Source organism: Rhipicephalus sanguineus, chromosome 3 (genome assembly GCF_013339695.2).
Source record: "Rhipicephalus sanguineus isolate Rsan-2018 chromosome 3, BIME_Rsan_1.4, whole genome shotgun sequence".
In the NCBI taxonomy this organism is placed as follows: Eukaryota; Metazoa; Arthropoda; class Arachnida; order Ixodida; family Ixodidae; genus Rhipicephalus; species Rhipicephalus sanguineus.
In genome coordinates, this window is record NC_051178.1 from 27513448 (window position 1) to 27528662 (window position 15215).

The 15215-nt window shown below is 49.5% G+C and overlaps 1 protein-coding gene across 1 annotated transcript in view; it reads right to left on the reverse strand.

The window, feature by feature from the left end:
* The window catches only part of LOC119385340 (cuticle protein 10.9), a 47874-nt gene extending 38140 nt beyond the window's left edge, over positions 1–9734 (reverse strand). The window contains exon 1 of the mRNA XM_049413957.1: positions 9588–9734. Coding sequence (XP_049269914.1) covers positions 9588–9734 — 147 coding nt within the window. The remainder of the gene's footprint in view (positions 1–9587) is intronic.
* Positions 9735–15215: the final 5481 nt, after the last annotated feature.

The following is a 15215-nucleotide window of genomic DNA, read 5'->3' on the forward strand; positions in this document are numbered from 1 at the left end:
CGGGTCTGCCATGTCAGAGTTAAAGGTAGCTGCAAAGAGAGAAAAAAAAGGGGGGGGGGGGTACAACCAAGCGAGAGGGTGAGTGCAGCCACCACAAAGAGCTGCAGAAGGTGGTGAGGAAGGAAACTATAGGCGGGGAGAAAAACCGGGCGGCTTACGTTTAAATGTCCGCCAAGGAGCTGCAGAACGTGGTGGGGAAGGCAGCTACGAACGAAAAAAAAAAGGTACTCGTGCGGCGTACGTTTAAAATTCCGCCTGCCTACTTTAAGTGATATTGAAAGGGTTGCCTAAAAAGCAAGCTCCTGCTTAATGGGTGAAGTAATTGGCTGGCATATGCATCCAGTGTCGTCGGTGGCTTCCAAAAATTGGGCGCCCGTCAACTAAGAGGGGAAAAAAAGGGGGAAAAAAGTTGAAAGGAACGAGGGGCGGCCGGGGGGGAACAATCGGAATAAGACTCGTAGAACTTCCTGAGAAGGCGAGGGCTGTGACAATGCTGGCCAGAAGCGGCCTTTGGAGCGCGGAAAGGGGGAAGGAAACCGTGTTTCGGATTCACTAGAAAATGAATACATCTTAAGAGTATAATATCTACACGTATGTGCACATTTATACATGCAAGGTTAAGAGATATTAAAAAAGGATTATTGATAGTGTATTATGGGAGCTGGTCGGGATTTTATTTTGCGAATAGGTTAATGTTTTTGAAAGCTGAGCGTACTCAGCTTTCCCTTCTGGAACTTGATTACTGAAGTAATTCATGTCTCTAGCCATCATAACATGTCTGACGCTGCAGGAAAATACAACGATGAAGGCACCTAGGAAATACTACATTTACCTTAATTTTGAGCTGTTTTGGACCCATTTCTTAAACAAACTGTATGTAAGGGGCGTAGCCAGGGGAGGGGGCGAGGAGCTTCATACATTTCTCAAAAATTTACAATTTTGCTTGCGTGTATATACACGCACACATACAAACGCACGCACGAACATACATAAAGTATGGCTGAACCCCTCCACATCCCCCCTGTTATGTTTGCCGCTCATAAGTCGATCCTGCAGACAGGACGGCGCGGCACGGTACGTCGTACAAAGCTTCTTTCTCGGCTCTCCCCCTGCCTGGTCTTTTCGCTGGGCAATTATCAAGAGAAAGCAAACGGCTTCCTTTGAGCAAGCTTGTCTGCCCCGATGGCCAGCATGGGTTGCGGTCAGGCGACCGTTCTCAGAGGTCGGAGGGCCTGAATGTGTGGGAAAATGAGGAGGACATCCCCCGCTCTAAGCAGTCGCTCGAGGCGACAGTATGCGTGACCCCAACACGGACCAAGATGTGCTTTTGCAACAATGCAAGGTCGAATGCGTGGGAGGCAGGGTCACGCAGACACCTTTTCTTTCCCGGAACGGTTTAACGACTGGCTCCGCGAGTTCAACTCGATGTGTATGGGAAAATGGCGTGAATGCACCAGGGCTAAAATACAGATGTATTTCGACCGTGAGAATCCCTGAGAGCGTGGGAAGGAGAGGGAGAGCAATGATGGGAAAGAGTGCCAAAACGCCTGTCTGCGCTGTAAAGACACTGCTGTCGAGATTAAGGACAGCCCGGTAGGGAGTGGCTTAATCTGAGAATGAACGGATTGTATAAGGGAATGTCGAGGCGGACCACCAGTGGCCACCTCCCCTTTTCTTTGTTACCGCAAGGTACTTAAGACTGGACGGAATTCGTTTCCCTTCAGTCTAGGCTGTAATCACTAAATTGATCGATCAGTAAGACTCCGTACGATGCAACTTTCGTCTGGGCCGTAACCACTTGGTGGTCGAACAGTGAGACTCGGTTCTTCGTATGTAGTAACAGTGTTCTAGGCTCTAACTTAAGAAAAGTTAAGTAGAAGAGTAAGATGCTGTTGATGTCTATGTTATCATCAGTGTGCTTCGGCAAGATGTACATATGACTGTAAATATTTCGCTGCAATATACCTTCAAGTTTTCATTACCTCCAACCTGCCTCCTGCTTCATCGACGTCGATCATCTCCTTGACGGGACTTCAATCCACATCAAGGAGAAAACGAACAAAAGAAAAACATAACTCCCCCCCCCCCCCCCAACGAATAATATTTCTGGCTACGCCCTTGCTGTATGGCGGGCCCAGGGTTCGAACGACACCCGCTGGTCGGGAAAGTTCATGGACGAATCGTTAAAACACACACACAAATACAACGAAGTTTCGGTCACGCTACGGGGACCTTGTTCAAAATTAATGTAATTTTTTCCCAAGAAGGCTGATTAGATACGCTTCACGATGGGACTCAAGCAACGGGTATAGATCGGGGGCAGATCGCCTGATAACTGATGGTAGCGTAGGCTAAGGACAAGGACAAAAGAAAGACAGATCTGACACCACACAGCGCTACCTTTCAACAACTGTTTTATTAATCGCTGATCCCGCTAGTATATATAGTGGCACGACGTCATACGTCACGTGTGCAAAGCTCTCACAACCATAAACTGTAAACTACGCGCATGCATTACCAACATGACAACACAATATCATTCACCACGTTCAAGCGCGTTTATCGTAGTTGCCTGACCACAAACACTTTATCGGGAACACATGTAATCGAGTTCTGTATTTGACAACAGCACTGATGGACTACTCACACATGCGTCACCAAACGTTGAAATTCTGCTTGCCTCCATTACCAACCACGTCATCAAGCACCTACTTCTACGCATAATTGCCGTGTCTTTAAATCTAGGGTTGCACTTACATCTTTTGCAATGATGGCAACCGTCGGGTGAAAAGTTACCTATTTTGATATTATGCTCTAGCAACCGATCATTTATACATCTACCGGTCTGTCCTATGTAGGACTTTCCACAAGTAAGTGGAATCCGGTAGACAACGCACGCGTTACATTCAACAAATGTTTTCCAGTGCTTCTTTTCTTATAAGCTGTCTGCTGTCCTATGTAGTCTTGTGCTCCTACAAAGGCTCACCAATTTAGTCGGCGCTGAAAAAGCAACGTTTGTGTCACACCATTCAGCGATTTTCTTTATTATATGGGAGAACATATGTATCTAAAGGATGACGGCAAACTTTTTCGTTTAACACGAAAGAGTTTTATGCCGGGGTCCACCAAGACATTCATGACGTATTTCCATCACAGAAATACATCAGCAAAATGAACGATGTCAAATGGCAAAGAAAAAAACTATAAGAAAAAGTACCGGTGAGAGGTGTCGCATCCATGACTTCTCGGTCCGCGAAGGTGGCTGGCGGGCGTTCAGCCCATCCAGCTACCGTCAAATACATATCGGAGGCGACATGAACGCGCCTTTTATCTTTCACACTTTCATCTCAGTGCTCTTGCATGGATGGATGGATGCTATGAGCATCCCCTTTATAACGGGGCGGTGACATGTGTGCCACCAGGCTCGAAAAAAAAAACAGAAAAAACGCGTGGTTGCTACGACAATCCCATTGCGCGCGTTTCCAATAAAAGTGTAATTTTGTCGACGCTTTAACACACCGGGAGGTGATGGCTTTTGCCCAAGCCTCGCTCATAGCATCCATCCATATCGAAAAGTAGCTCTGCGACGCTCACCTGGCTGTCGCACCGCGTTCCCCGCTCGCCCTGTGAGAATTAACGGCCAGGCTGGAGGGAAGACGCGACGTGAGTAGCGTTTCTCTTCGCGTTTCACGACGCTCTGAAGGAGTGCATACCAAGTATCAGTGTTTACTACGTGCTTGTTGATGCCATCTTTGCGCGGGATTCATCATATGTGGTGTGCAGGTACATGTTAAGAAGTTTAGCTACCGCAAGGGTTAAATCATGATCATGGTCGTCAGTCGTCAATACGGAGATGTGCCACTAGGCGCCAACGTGAGTGCGTCCACATCGAGCGGTGCTATATCTGCCAAACAAAAGTAGACAAGAAACAGCAGGCAAACAACAGAGTACCAGTTCTCATATACCAATGCGCTATAAACAACCAACTACTTCTGAGACGACACGTTTCACTTTCGTGTTATGCCGATTCCCATGACAGAGGGGTCAGCCATCTTTTTTTTCTGCTCGCGCTATTGACCTGCTCGGAACCTTTCTGCAGCGCTTTTTTATGCAAGCCCTCTGTAACTGACACGTAAGGTGCTTAGGGTAACCCGCGTGCCTTAAGCGCAAGACCTGCTGTGTGAACGTGATGAATGATATGGTGTTGTCATGTCGGTAATGCATACGTGTAGTTTACAGTTTATGGATGTGAGAGCTTTGCACACGTCACGTATTACGTCGTGAGAGCATATTACTAGCGTTATCAGTGAGTAATAAAACAGTTGTTGAAAGTTAGCGCTGTGTGGTGTCGAATGTCAGTGGCATTGCCAGGAGGGCGGGGGGGGGGGGTTGAACCAGGAGGGTGGCCAGTCTTTCTAGCAAATCTGTTCACCTTCTTTCAACATATCTGATGTTACCTGATCCTCACCAACGGTCTTGCCTCTATGCAATCCCTGCATGATTACCTTTACTTGCCCTGTCGTTAATGGTGGGATGTCGGATTCTTATGGACTGCTCTTTCTAACACTATTGACCTGGTTGTCCCGGCTAGTGTACACATCTCTGTAGAAATCCTCAGCTGTTTTAACTATCCTATTCATACTGATATTGACATTGACTCCCTCGTCTCTCGCGAATGCATCTTTATTTTGCCTGTGCCCAGTTTTCTCTCCTCCGTTTTAAGGCTTCGTCCGTTTAGACCATGTTCAATTCTTCCCATAAATATACCTTCTTACGTCACTACTGTACGCCTATTGATTAACTTTGAAAGCTCTGCCAGTTCTATTTGGTCTGTTAGGTTCGAGGCTTTCATTTTACGCTCTCTTGTTGAGATTTTTCATCTCCCGGGAGAGCTCGCCACCGTTCTCTTGAATGAACGACTTCTATTCCACACTCCATAATGATACTTGTCAATTTATCCTTCATTGCGTAAACGCTAAGTCCGGCTTCCTTGGCTAGAACCGAACAATTGTTATGCAGCGTGTTGTAATGAAGATGCTGATATTCGTACGAAGTTAATTCCATCTCACGGCCGTACAACATACGACATGACACAGTTTCGTCACCGCGCTTTCAACCTGATCACAGTGCCAGCAAAAAAGATGCTTGCGCATATTCTACGTATTGAACAGTAACGGGGAGAGTCATCGTGGGCACGTTTTATACGATTATAACACAGCGAGATCACTCAATTCATACACTTTCCTTGTTAGCGTTAACTAAATGATTGGCTTCTTCTGTAACAGTTTTTTCAATACCTTCCTCAAATCTACGCGAATTCGGGGCTTTGAAGGTAAGGTTTACGAAACCAGGCGCTTTCTGGGTTTGTACATGGTTTAAGGAGATGTTGCTTTAAAATAGAATTAAATGGCACTGCATATTTTCCTTGGGCATGTTACGTAACACGTGATACCACTGCTATTAGCCGCGGGATCGGGCTACTGGTGGCAGCACCGTCGCCACGTTAGTGTGGATAGGCGGTCGGCGGCACGTATCAAGTGTACGCAGCGGCGCTTCGCTGTGAGCGGTTTGAGCCGATTGTCGGCGAATAAAGCGCATTGACTGCAGCCTAATAGCGATATACACTCTCTCCATTGCCACTCTAATGCGCGACGTCGGCCTGACGTTCCTATTAAGGCTCTGTTATACTCCGACGTCCGACGCGAGCGCCCGCGAGGACGTTGCATTTCGCCACGTTGAGCCGGCGACGCTATGCCAGGCGCAAATCGGTCTCCGCTACTGTCGAGCCGGCTCCAACGCGCTGTGTGATCGCTTCTCGAGGAGCACATGCGCAGTAAAGTGAAGAAAGCGCCGCGCCACTTGTCGGGAACCGACGAAACAGCCCGCGAAGCAGGTTCCTGTACTTGCGAGTTTGGCATGTCTGGCGTTTCTGGCGCGAAATGCATCAGGATCTATTCGGAGCCGAGCGACGCCCGAGCGCGCCAGCAGCCGTCGGCCGCGTCGGCGGTCAGCCGACGCCGGACTTTAGAGGGCTGTTGTTTGCTGACGTAACGTCGCCGCGACGCGCGCGCGCGTGCGTCGACGCTACGCTGGAGTGTATCAGAGCCTTTACGTGTGAGAGAAGCGCCATCTACCGTTAGATGGGCTGCTGGCCTTCGGTTACAGTTGTGTTCTGCACTGTGTTCGATGTTCTTTATTTTATTTGTACGTGTTCAACTTGTGTTGTTTCTATACTGCCATATAAATGGTGTTGTGCGATTGAGCCAATTAAGCATTTACTTCTTGCTCTTGCGGCTACAAAAAAGAAAGCCTGCATTCCTGCGTAATTAGTTGGACTAGAACCTTGTGGACTCTGGTTTTCAGTTGGCATGAATACCGTGTACAGGTACAGAAGTGCGTAGCTTGAGCTCTTCTTTACCGCTAACCGACATTTGCAGACGCTACCTCATGCCTTGCGGGTCACAAGGATTAAGAAATCACCAGCACTTCATGAGATGGTGCCGCTAAAACTCTGCATTCACTCCTCGACATTAAGTACTCCTTTCGTTTAGGACGACGCCAAATGCACTATGTAATGTGTTTGTACGACAAAGTGGCACCCACATTGAAATGATTTTGGAGAATGGACGGTACAATGATTACACCTAGCGCAATACCGACACGTGCATGCACTCACTTATTAGAGTGCATACGAGCCTCGGAAGGCGATATTCTTGTGTATATCGTGTAGGCATACGTACAGGCATTTGATACTGTGCTGACACAGCGCAATAAGCTGCCTTCTGACGACGTGCATGGCGTTCGCACACATGCTACAAGGCGTGGCTAGCAGACGACACAAGGAGCTATCGACATTACGGGGTTTCGCCCGCTCGCCGCTAGGTGCCGACTCTGTTCGATCTTCAGGCCAATAACCGGGAGATGCAGATCAGCAGCGCTCGCGCGTCCGTTTATTTTCTGGGGCACCTGTACATTGGCGAAACAAAAGACTTAAAGGACGCCTGACAGCGAAAGTTTTGTTTGCGACTTTTTTTGTAGCGTTAGCTACAATGGCCGAGCAGGAGCAGTTTCCCGTGGCATTCCGAGAGCCGTGCTGGGCATGTGCGAGGAGCAGCGACGTCACGCGGCGCACAGTTGGCGCACAGGAGCCGCCGCCGCCGCGCGCGCCTCGCCGATCGGCGCATTCCAGAGGAGTGACGTCATAGCCGCGGCAGACATACTGGCGCCGGCGCGCGCCCAGCTATGCTCCTTTGTTGCGCAGTGGCCGTCTGACACTGCGCCGGGCGTTGAGGCCATAGAGAGGGCAGCGTGTCACTACACTAACCACCGAGCCGTCTTTTTGGCAACAGAGAAATGGCGTTGAGCAAAAAAAGTAAAAATACATGTGTCACATGATGCGTATACCGTGCGTGTGTCATTGAAGCAGCAGTAAGCATGGTAATCAAGCTAATCCTAGACAACCAGGAGAGCTAAGAATAATAAGCTGAACCTCAGCTCATGCTACGCCTGGCCTAAGCTCGGCGTGGCATAGCCGAGCTAAGCCAGTACAATATTTACTGTAATTTGTAGCTTTATGTCTGGTAATCCCGAAATTTATTCGTAAATGCTCTAACTCATTGTATAATTATTCCTAGCGTCGTTAGTTGAGAGCAATCTTCCGTCAGTTCGAAATGCCCGCCTAAATACTATAAGAAAGTAGCGCTCAACAACGGGGGAGCGCCCAAGATCACGTGCACCCAAGCTTTGGGTTCGTTGAAAGCGCATTTTTCAAATCAGGGCACCGCACGCGGTAAAGGATGAAACGAGCGCGTGCCCCCCCCCCCCCTTTCCCCAGGAAAAAGAACAATCATTCCCGGGCTAAGCAGACAGAACTACGTTAAGAGCAGCCCGAAAACAGAGGAAGAGGGGTGACAAACAAGAGTCCTCGCCGGCTGCCAGTTGTGGTATTGTGCGCGCCCTGCAAATCTTCTCTGACGTCGACAATACTCGCTTTACTCGTGGAACGTCACACGGGCCTCGGTCTACGTCACATCAGTGGCGATGTCGGGAGGTGCTGCAAACTCAGGTGAGCACTCTCGCTTACTTTCAAACCAAAAGAAAATATCTTAAAACTACCGTCTGGCACTAATAATCGGTTAGAAGTGCTCCGTGTACAGGACAGTCAAACAACACAAACATTTCAAGGTTTCAATTTTGGTGCAAGGGGCCCTGTAAGCGGAATAATAACACAACGCGAAAACCATGCAACGATCTTTTCTCGTAAGAAAACAAAAAAAGAACACTTAGACATACATGCATAAGCAAGCATACATTTGCTCTCGTAATACATAGGTACTATTAGGAAGAAAACAATGAATTTTCGCCCTCACCAAAAATGCAGCCACCGCGGCCGGGATTCGATCCCGCGACGTTCGTGTCAGCAGTCGAGCGCCATAACCACTAGACCACCGTGGCGGGGCTCATAAACGTTATGACATCAAGGCAGATCAAAGTTACTGCTTGAAGCATGCCACATATTGCACATGGAAAGAGAAAAAGGACCAACCGGGACAGGCAAATTTCTATTAGTTATGTTATTGATTAAAACATCAAATTTGTAGGCGCGCAATATCGGAACTGAAAGAACGCGCTGTGACTGTATAATATTACATGTTCAATCAACTTGGTTTATCGCATTCATGTAACTGTAAAGAATAGTTTTCGTGTAACTCTTGTATGTCACATCCCATAATTCCAGGCAGTATACAAGAGTGACATAATTAAGAGTAGAGTGCACGGAGTACAGGTGGTGGAAAATATTGGCTAGCTTTTATTAGAGTGTAGCCATAATGCGCTACCTTTGCGCATACATTATGTACTCGCTCATGCCTCTGTACATTCTCATAAAAAAAGAGCCCTAATTATTTTAACGTAGTGACTTTTTGAATAGAAGCATTGCTTGATGATAGATTAAGAAATTCAGCATCAATATGTTTCCTGCGAGTCCCGCGCACCGTAAGCTGCATCCATCCATTCAGAGCGTCGTGGAACGCGCAGAGGAACGCTACGCGCGTCGTGTCGTCTCTCTAGCCTGGCCGTTAATTCTAACAGCGCGAGCGGGCAACGCGGTCGACAGGCGCGCGAGGGGAGGAAGTGGAGAGGGTGAGGAGGAGAGGGGAGGTAAGTAGAGTGGAGAGGAGGTGCGTGGAGAGGAGGTGTGTGGAGAGGTATTGCGCATGCGTAGTGAGGGTGGTCCGGACTAGGACACTACAGTCCGGACGCACACCACCGGATTGAACTCGGCCATCAGCTGCTTTGCATCTGTCATGATACAGAGGCGCGGAAAAAAAAACAACTCAGTGATCGCCGTGCGGGGGCGATGAAGAAAACGAAGCGTGCCGCGTGGTGCGTACGGTGGTTCGAGGCAGCGCATGCAAGGACAGTCAGTTCTCGGCTGGACGTCTGGTCCGGGGAACTAGACAACGTCGTCTAGGCGCTGTACCGTTCCAGGACTCCGGCTGGGCGACTGGCCCAGGGACCAGGCGATCCGCTGCTGTTCCGGCTGCCGTTCCTGACAGCTGGACAACCAGTGAACGAGGCCTGGACACCGGCTGGGTGACTGGCCCAGGGACCAGGCGAGTTCCATGGTTCTGGCTGCCGTCCAGAGTGGCCGCGAGTTTCGCTGCTGTGGGCTGATGTTCCTGCTGCCGTTCCGGGTGGCTGGCGCGACCCCGGTGCGCTGCTGAGACGAACATGGTGGCGGAGAGCTGCTGCGGAGCTACCAAGCAGCTGCCGATACTCTACTGCTGCTGCTGCGGCAGAAGGCCGTGTCATGGCGTGGTGCGATGCGCGTTGAGGACGGAAACGAGCCAGACGGCGCACAGCCCACGAGCGATCGGCGCTGGCGTCCAGCAAGCCACATCGAAACACGGCGAGACACTTATAATTTAGAGAGACATTGAATACAGCTAGGACTGCACGTTTCTACTACTTTAAGTGTTGTGTGTTAAGCGTTACGTCTTCCTGTAAATATATTCTCGTGTGTGTGTGTGTGTGTGTGTGTTTGTGTGTGTGTGTGTGTGTGTGTGTGTGTGTGTGTGTGTGTGTGTGTGTGTGTGTGTGTGTGTGTGTGTGTGTGTGTGTGTGTGTGTGTGTGTGTGTGTGTGTGTGTGTGTGTGTGTGTGTGCACTCGTGTTTCGATTCAGTTCCTTCCTGAGTGGTCCTGGGCCCAAACCTGCCACTAACGTCACAATCTGGCGAGCCTGCTAGGATCTCGCTCGTAAAAACGCCGAAGGAAGTTATCGTCTCTCGAGTGCACATTCACATAACTTATTTTGGTTATGGATACCGAAAGATTAGCTGGTGTTGGGGCACAGCTAGGATTGAGTGGAGCAGAATTGCGTAAGTGGGTTGAGGCAGAACAGGCGAGGCAAAGAGATGAACGTGCTGGTGAGCGAGAGGCGAGCAGGGAAGCAGATGAAAGAGCGAAGCAAATCCTTGAGCTGAAGCTAAAGCTTCAAGAAGGAGCTCCGAGGGTAGATGCAACAGCTAACTCTGATTCTATGGCTCAACCGAGTAGCTCCTCTGCAGTACTGAATCCACAAAAATTGCTTCCGCTGTTCGATGAGAGACGTCATGATTTGCACGCATACCTGCAAAGATTTGAACGCGTGGCAACAGGACAAGGCTGGCCACAAGAGATGTGGGCATTAGCTGTGAGCATGTGTTTGAGTGGTGAAGCGTTGACGGTAATTGGCCGAATGACTGCCACAGATTCTCTAGACTATGAGAAGGTAAAGAAAGCCTTGTTGCAGAGGTTTCGATTCACTGCGCAAGGGTATCAAGAAAAATTTCGCAAGGCACGACCTGAAGATGGAGAAACCGGGAGACAGTTAGCTGCGAGACTCTCAGGGTACTTCGACCACTGGGTTGACATGGCTGACGTGCCCAGAACATTCGATGGCCTTCGAGACCACATGCTAGCCGAACAGTTTCTCCGCTGTTGTCACCCAAAGCTAACGATATTTTTGAAAGAACGCGAGTGCAAGTCACTCCATCAGCTAGCTGACGCTACTGATCGCTTCATGGAAGCACAAAACTTATCCAACCTCGGAAAGCGTCCAGGCGGCTCAAATGAGTTCAAGAGTCCTGATAATGCTCCAAAGAAACCACCGACAAGGTGCACGCTATGCAAGCGTCTGGGACATCAAGCACATGAATGTCGGAACCCAGTTAAAGAAGCAGTAAAGTGTAGAGTATGTGGGAAAAGTGGCCACAAGAGCGATGAGTGCTGGAGCATGAAGGCACAAAAAGAAAAAAGTTCCGCATGTGCAGTGAACGAGAACCGTTACAGTTTTTCTCCGAGTGACAACACTGGCGGAGGGAAAAAAGGAAAGAAACGTTACCCTCCTAATGCAAGTGTGGATAAAAGGATACCAGTATTTCTGGTGCAAGGAATGCCAGTAGTTGAAGGCGAAGTGTTGGGTAAACCAGTCAGGGTTCTTCGAGATACGGGCAGCAATACTGCAATTATACGAAGAGACCTAGTGCCGAAACAACGGTTGACCGGGAAGAGTAGCAGAGTCTTGCTCATTGATGGTTCCGCTATAGAAGTACCAGAGGCCAATATTCCCGTGAACACCCCATACTTTAAGGGAGAGATAACAGCGCTTTGTATGGACAAGCCGCTCTATGATTTGGTGCTTGGTAACCTACCGGGTGTCAGAGATCCTCACAAGCCGGATAATAAGTGGAAGCCTCCTACAGTCGACCAGAGGGAAAATGCGACTCGAAACTGCAGCGTGGAAGCTGAGGAGTATCCTCACTATGTTTCCGCTACAGTTAAACCTCACGAGAGCGAAATAACGCCATTGTCTGTGCCGAAGATAAAGTGGTGCGACGTAACCAAAGACCAGTTCTCAGAAGAACAGCAGAACGACGAAACATTGAAAGCCGTGTTTGCTAAAGTCGGTAAAGAATTCAAGTTACCGAAAGGCCACGGTTATTCGTTTCTTGAAAGAGGTGGACTTCTCTACCGACAGGTACTGTCTTGCGACAGGCAGGACGTTTAGACAGCTCGTCGTGCCGAAGATCTTCAGAAGGCATATCCTTGAAGTCGGCCATGAAAGCCTTATGGCAGGGCACCAAGGCATTCGGCGCACGACAGATCGGATCCTAGCAGATTTTTACTGGCCGGATCTGCATGGCGATGTGAAACGGTTCGTCAAGTCCTGCGATAAGTGTCAGCGAACGACACCAAGAGGTAAAATTGGTGTTGCGCCTCTGGGCAACATGCCTGTCATTCGTACGCCTTTTGAACGTGTTGCGGTCGATTTAATCGGTCCGTTCTCACCGAAGTCGGACCGCGGCAATCGTTATATTTTAATTCTTTTGACTTTGCCACCTGATATGCGGATGCCATTGCACTCCCCGCAATCGATGCTGGGCATGTAGCAGAAGGGCTGATTGATATTTTCTCTCGAGTCGGTTTACCGAAGGAGATCGTAACAGACCGAGGAACAAGTTTCACAGCGGAACTCATGGAAGAGGTGGGCCGTCTTCTTGCCATCAAGTTTCTTCGAAAGACCCCCTGCCATGCCATGGCAAATGGGCTCGTCGAGAAGTTTAATGGGACGCTGAAGATGATGCTGAAGAGGATGTGCCAGGAAAAACCGCGTTCCTGGGACAGGTACCTCGCCCCACTCCTTTTCGCTTACCGAGAGGTGCCGCAAGCGAGCTTGGGCTTCTCGCCTTTTCAGCTAATTTACGGTCGTCGCGTGCGAGGACCACTGACGCTACTGAAGGAGCTGTGGAGCAATGAAGACATCGACGGCGAAATTCGCACTACATATACCTACTTGGTCGACCTTCGAAACCGCCTGGAAGAGACATGCAAGCTTGCGCATGATGAATTGGAAAAAGCACGCGCAAAACAAAAGACTTACTACGACCGCAAAAGCCGTCCTCGGAAGCTAAACGTTGGGGATAAAGTGCTACTTCTTTTGCCGACAGATTCCAACAAACTGCTCATGCAATGGAAAGGTCCATTTGAAGTCGTCGAGCGCAAGAATGAGGTCGACTACGTTGTCGCGATAAATGGAAAAAGAAAAATTTTCCACATCAATATGCTAAAAAAGTACGAGGAACGCAAATGTTTACCAGTGCAGCAGGTGTCGGTCATAACCGAAGTCGATCGAATTGGGGACGGTAAAGTTGAACCTCTTCGGAAAACGCTTGATAAGATCCTCGCAACTACAAGGCCAAAGACGAAGAAAGCCCTGCAGTCTTTTCTGGGTCTAATGGGCTATTACAGAAAATTTATTGCAAACTACGCTGAGATCACCAAGCCTTTGACCGACCTCACACGGAAAGGGCAGAGCAATACCATCGCGTGGGGACCGTCTCAGGAAGAAGCTTTCACTATTTTGAAGTACAAGCTTGGAGATACCCCCATTCTACAAGCACCCAACATGACAAAGGAATTTGTTCTCCGCACCGACGCCTCGACTACTAGTCTTGGTGCCGTACTGCTCCAGCTAGGAGAGGACCAGGTTTTGCATCCTGTTGCCTACGCGAGCCGCAACCTATTGCCTCGAGAAACCCGGTATTCCACCATCGAACGGGAATGTTTGGCACTTGTCTGGGTGGTGCAAAAATTCCACTTGTATTTGTACGGCAAACAATTTGTCATACAATCCGACCACCAGCCTTTGCAATATTCGCAATCCGCTAAACACCTGAACAATAGAGTTTTGCGATGGAGTCTACTCTTACAAGAGTACTCATTTTCAGTCTCTTACATCAAAGGGTCGGATAATGTCGGAGCAGATTACCTGAGCCGGGTGTAATGGGAATGTATTGCACTATGTTATGTAAAATACTGAAGTGCTGTGGACGTACAACTGGACATTTATTGAATTATCTAGAACTTTGTGACATTTTTTTCCGCCTGTTCGTCACGTCATAAAAGTTGTAAACAACTTTCTTAAACGGGGGGTTGTCATTATACAGAGGCGCGGAAAAAAAGAACAACTCAGTGATCGCCGTGCGGGGGTGATGAAGAAAACGAAGCGTGCCGCGTGGTGCGTGCGGTGGTTCGAGGCAGCGCATGAAAGGACAGTCAGTTCTCGGCTGGACGTCTGGTCCGGGGAACTAGACAACGTCGTCTAGGCGCTCTACCGTTCCTGGACTCCGGCTGGGCGACTGGCCCAGGGACCAGGCGATCCGCTGCTGTTCCGGCTGCCGTTCCTGACAGCTGGACAACCGGTGAACGAGACCTGGAGTCCGGCTGGGTGACTGGCCCAGGGACCAGGCGAGTTCCATGGTTCTGGCTGCCGTCCAGAGTGGCCGCGAGTTTCGCTGCTGTGGGCCGGTGTTCCTGCTGCCGTTCCGGGTGGCTGGCGCGACCCCGGTGCGCTGCTGAGACGAACGTGGTGGCGGAAAGCTGCTGCGGAGCTACCAAGCAGCTGCCGATACTCTACTGCTGCTGCTGCGGCAGAAGGCCGTATCATGGCGTGGTCCGACGCACGTTGAGGACGGCAACGAGCCAGACGGCGCACAGCCCACGAGCGATCGGCGCTGGCGTCCAGCAAGCCACATCGAAACACGGTGAGACACTTATAATTTAGAGAGACATTGAATACAGCTAGGACTGCACGTTTCTACTACTTTAAGTGTTATTCGTTAAGCGTTACGTCTTCCTGTAAATATATTCTCGTGTTTGTGTGTGTGTGTGTGTGTGTGTGTGTGTGTGTGTGTGTGTGTGTGTGTGTGTGTGTGTGTGTGTGTGTGTGTGTGTGTGTGTGTGTGTGTGTGTGTGTGTGTGTGTGTGTGTGTGTGTGTGTGTGTGTGTGTGTGTGTGTGTGTGTGTGTGTGTGCACTCGTGTTTCGATTCAGCTCCTTGCTGAGTGGTCCTGGGCCCAAACCTGACACTAACGTCACAGCATCTAATAATCTGGAAGCTTCCCAGACGTTTGGGCTCGGTTTGCGCAAGCCACGTCTTATACGTGGAACGGACCGTTTATATTGGCCTCGAGGAGTTACGGAGTCGCCCTCTATCGGACGCGCCTCGATTGCGTGCTAGGCAGGATGCCGCTGGCGCGCTCCCATAGGTTTTGCTGTCGGCGCTCTACAAAAAACACCTCGCGGAAGCCCTCCAGGGCATTTCTGTAGGTACTTTCGAAATGAACTGTGTTCTTTACTGTCAAAATAATTATTTTCGACTAACTGAAACCACA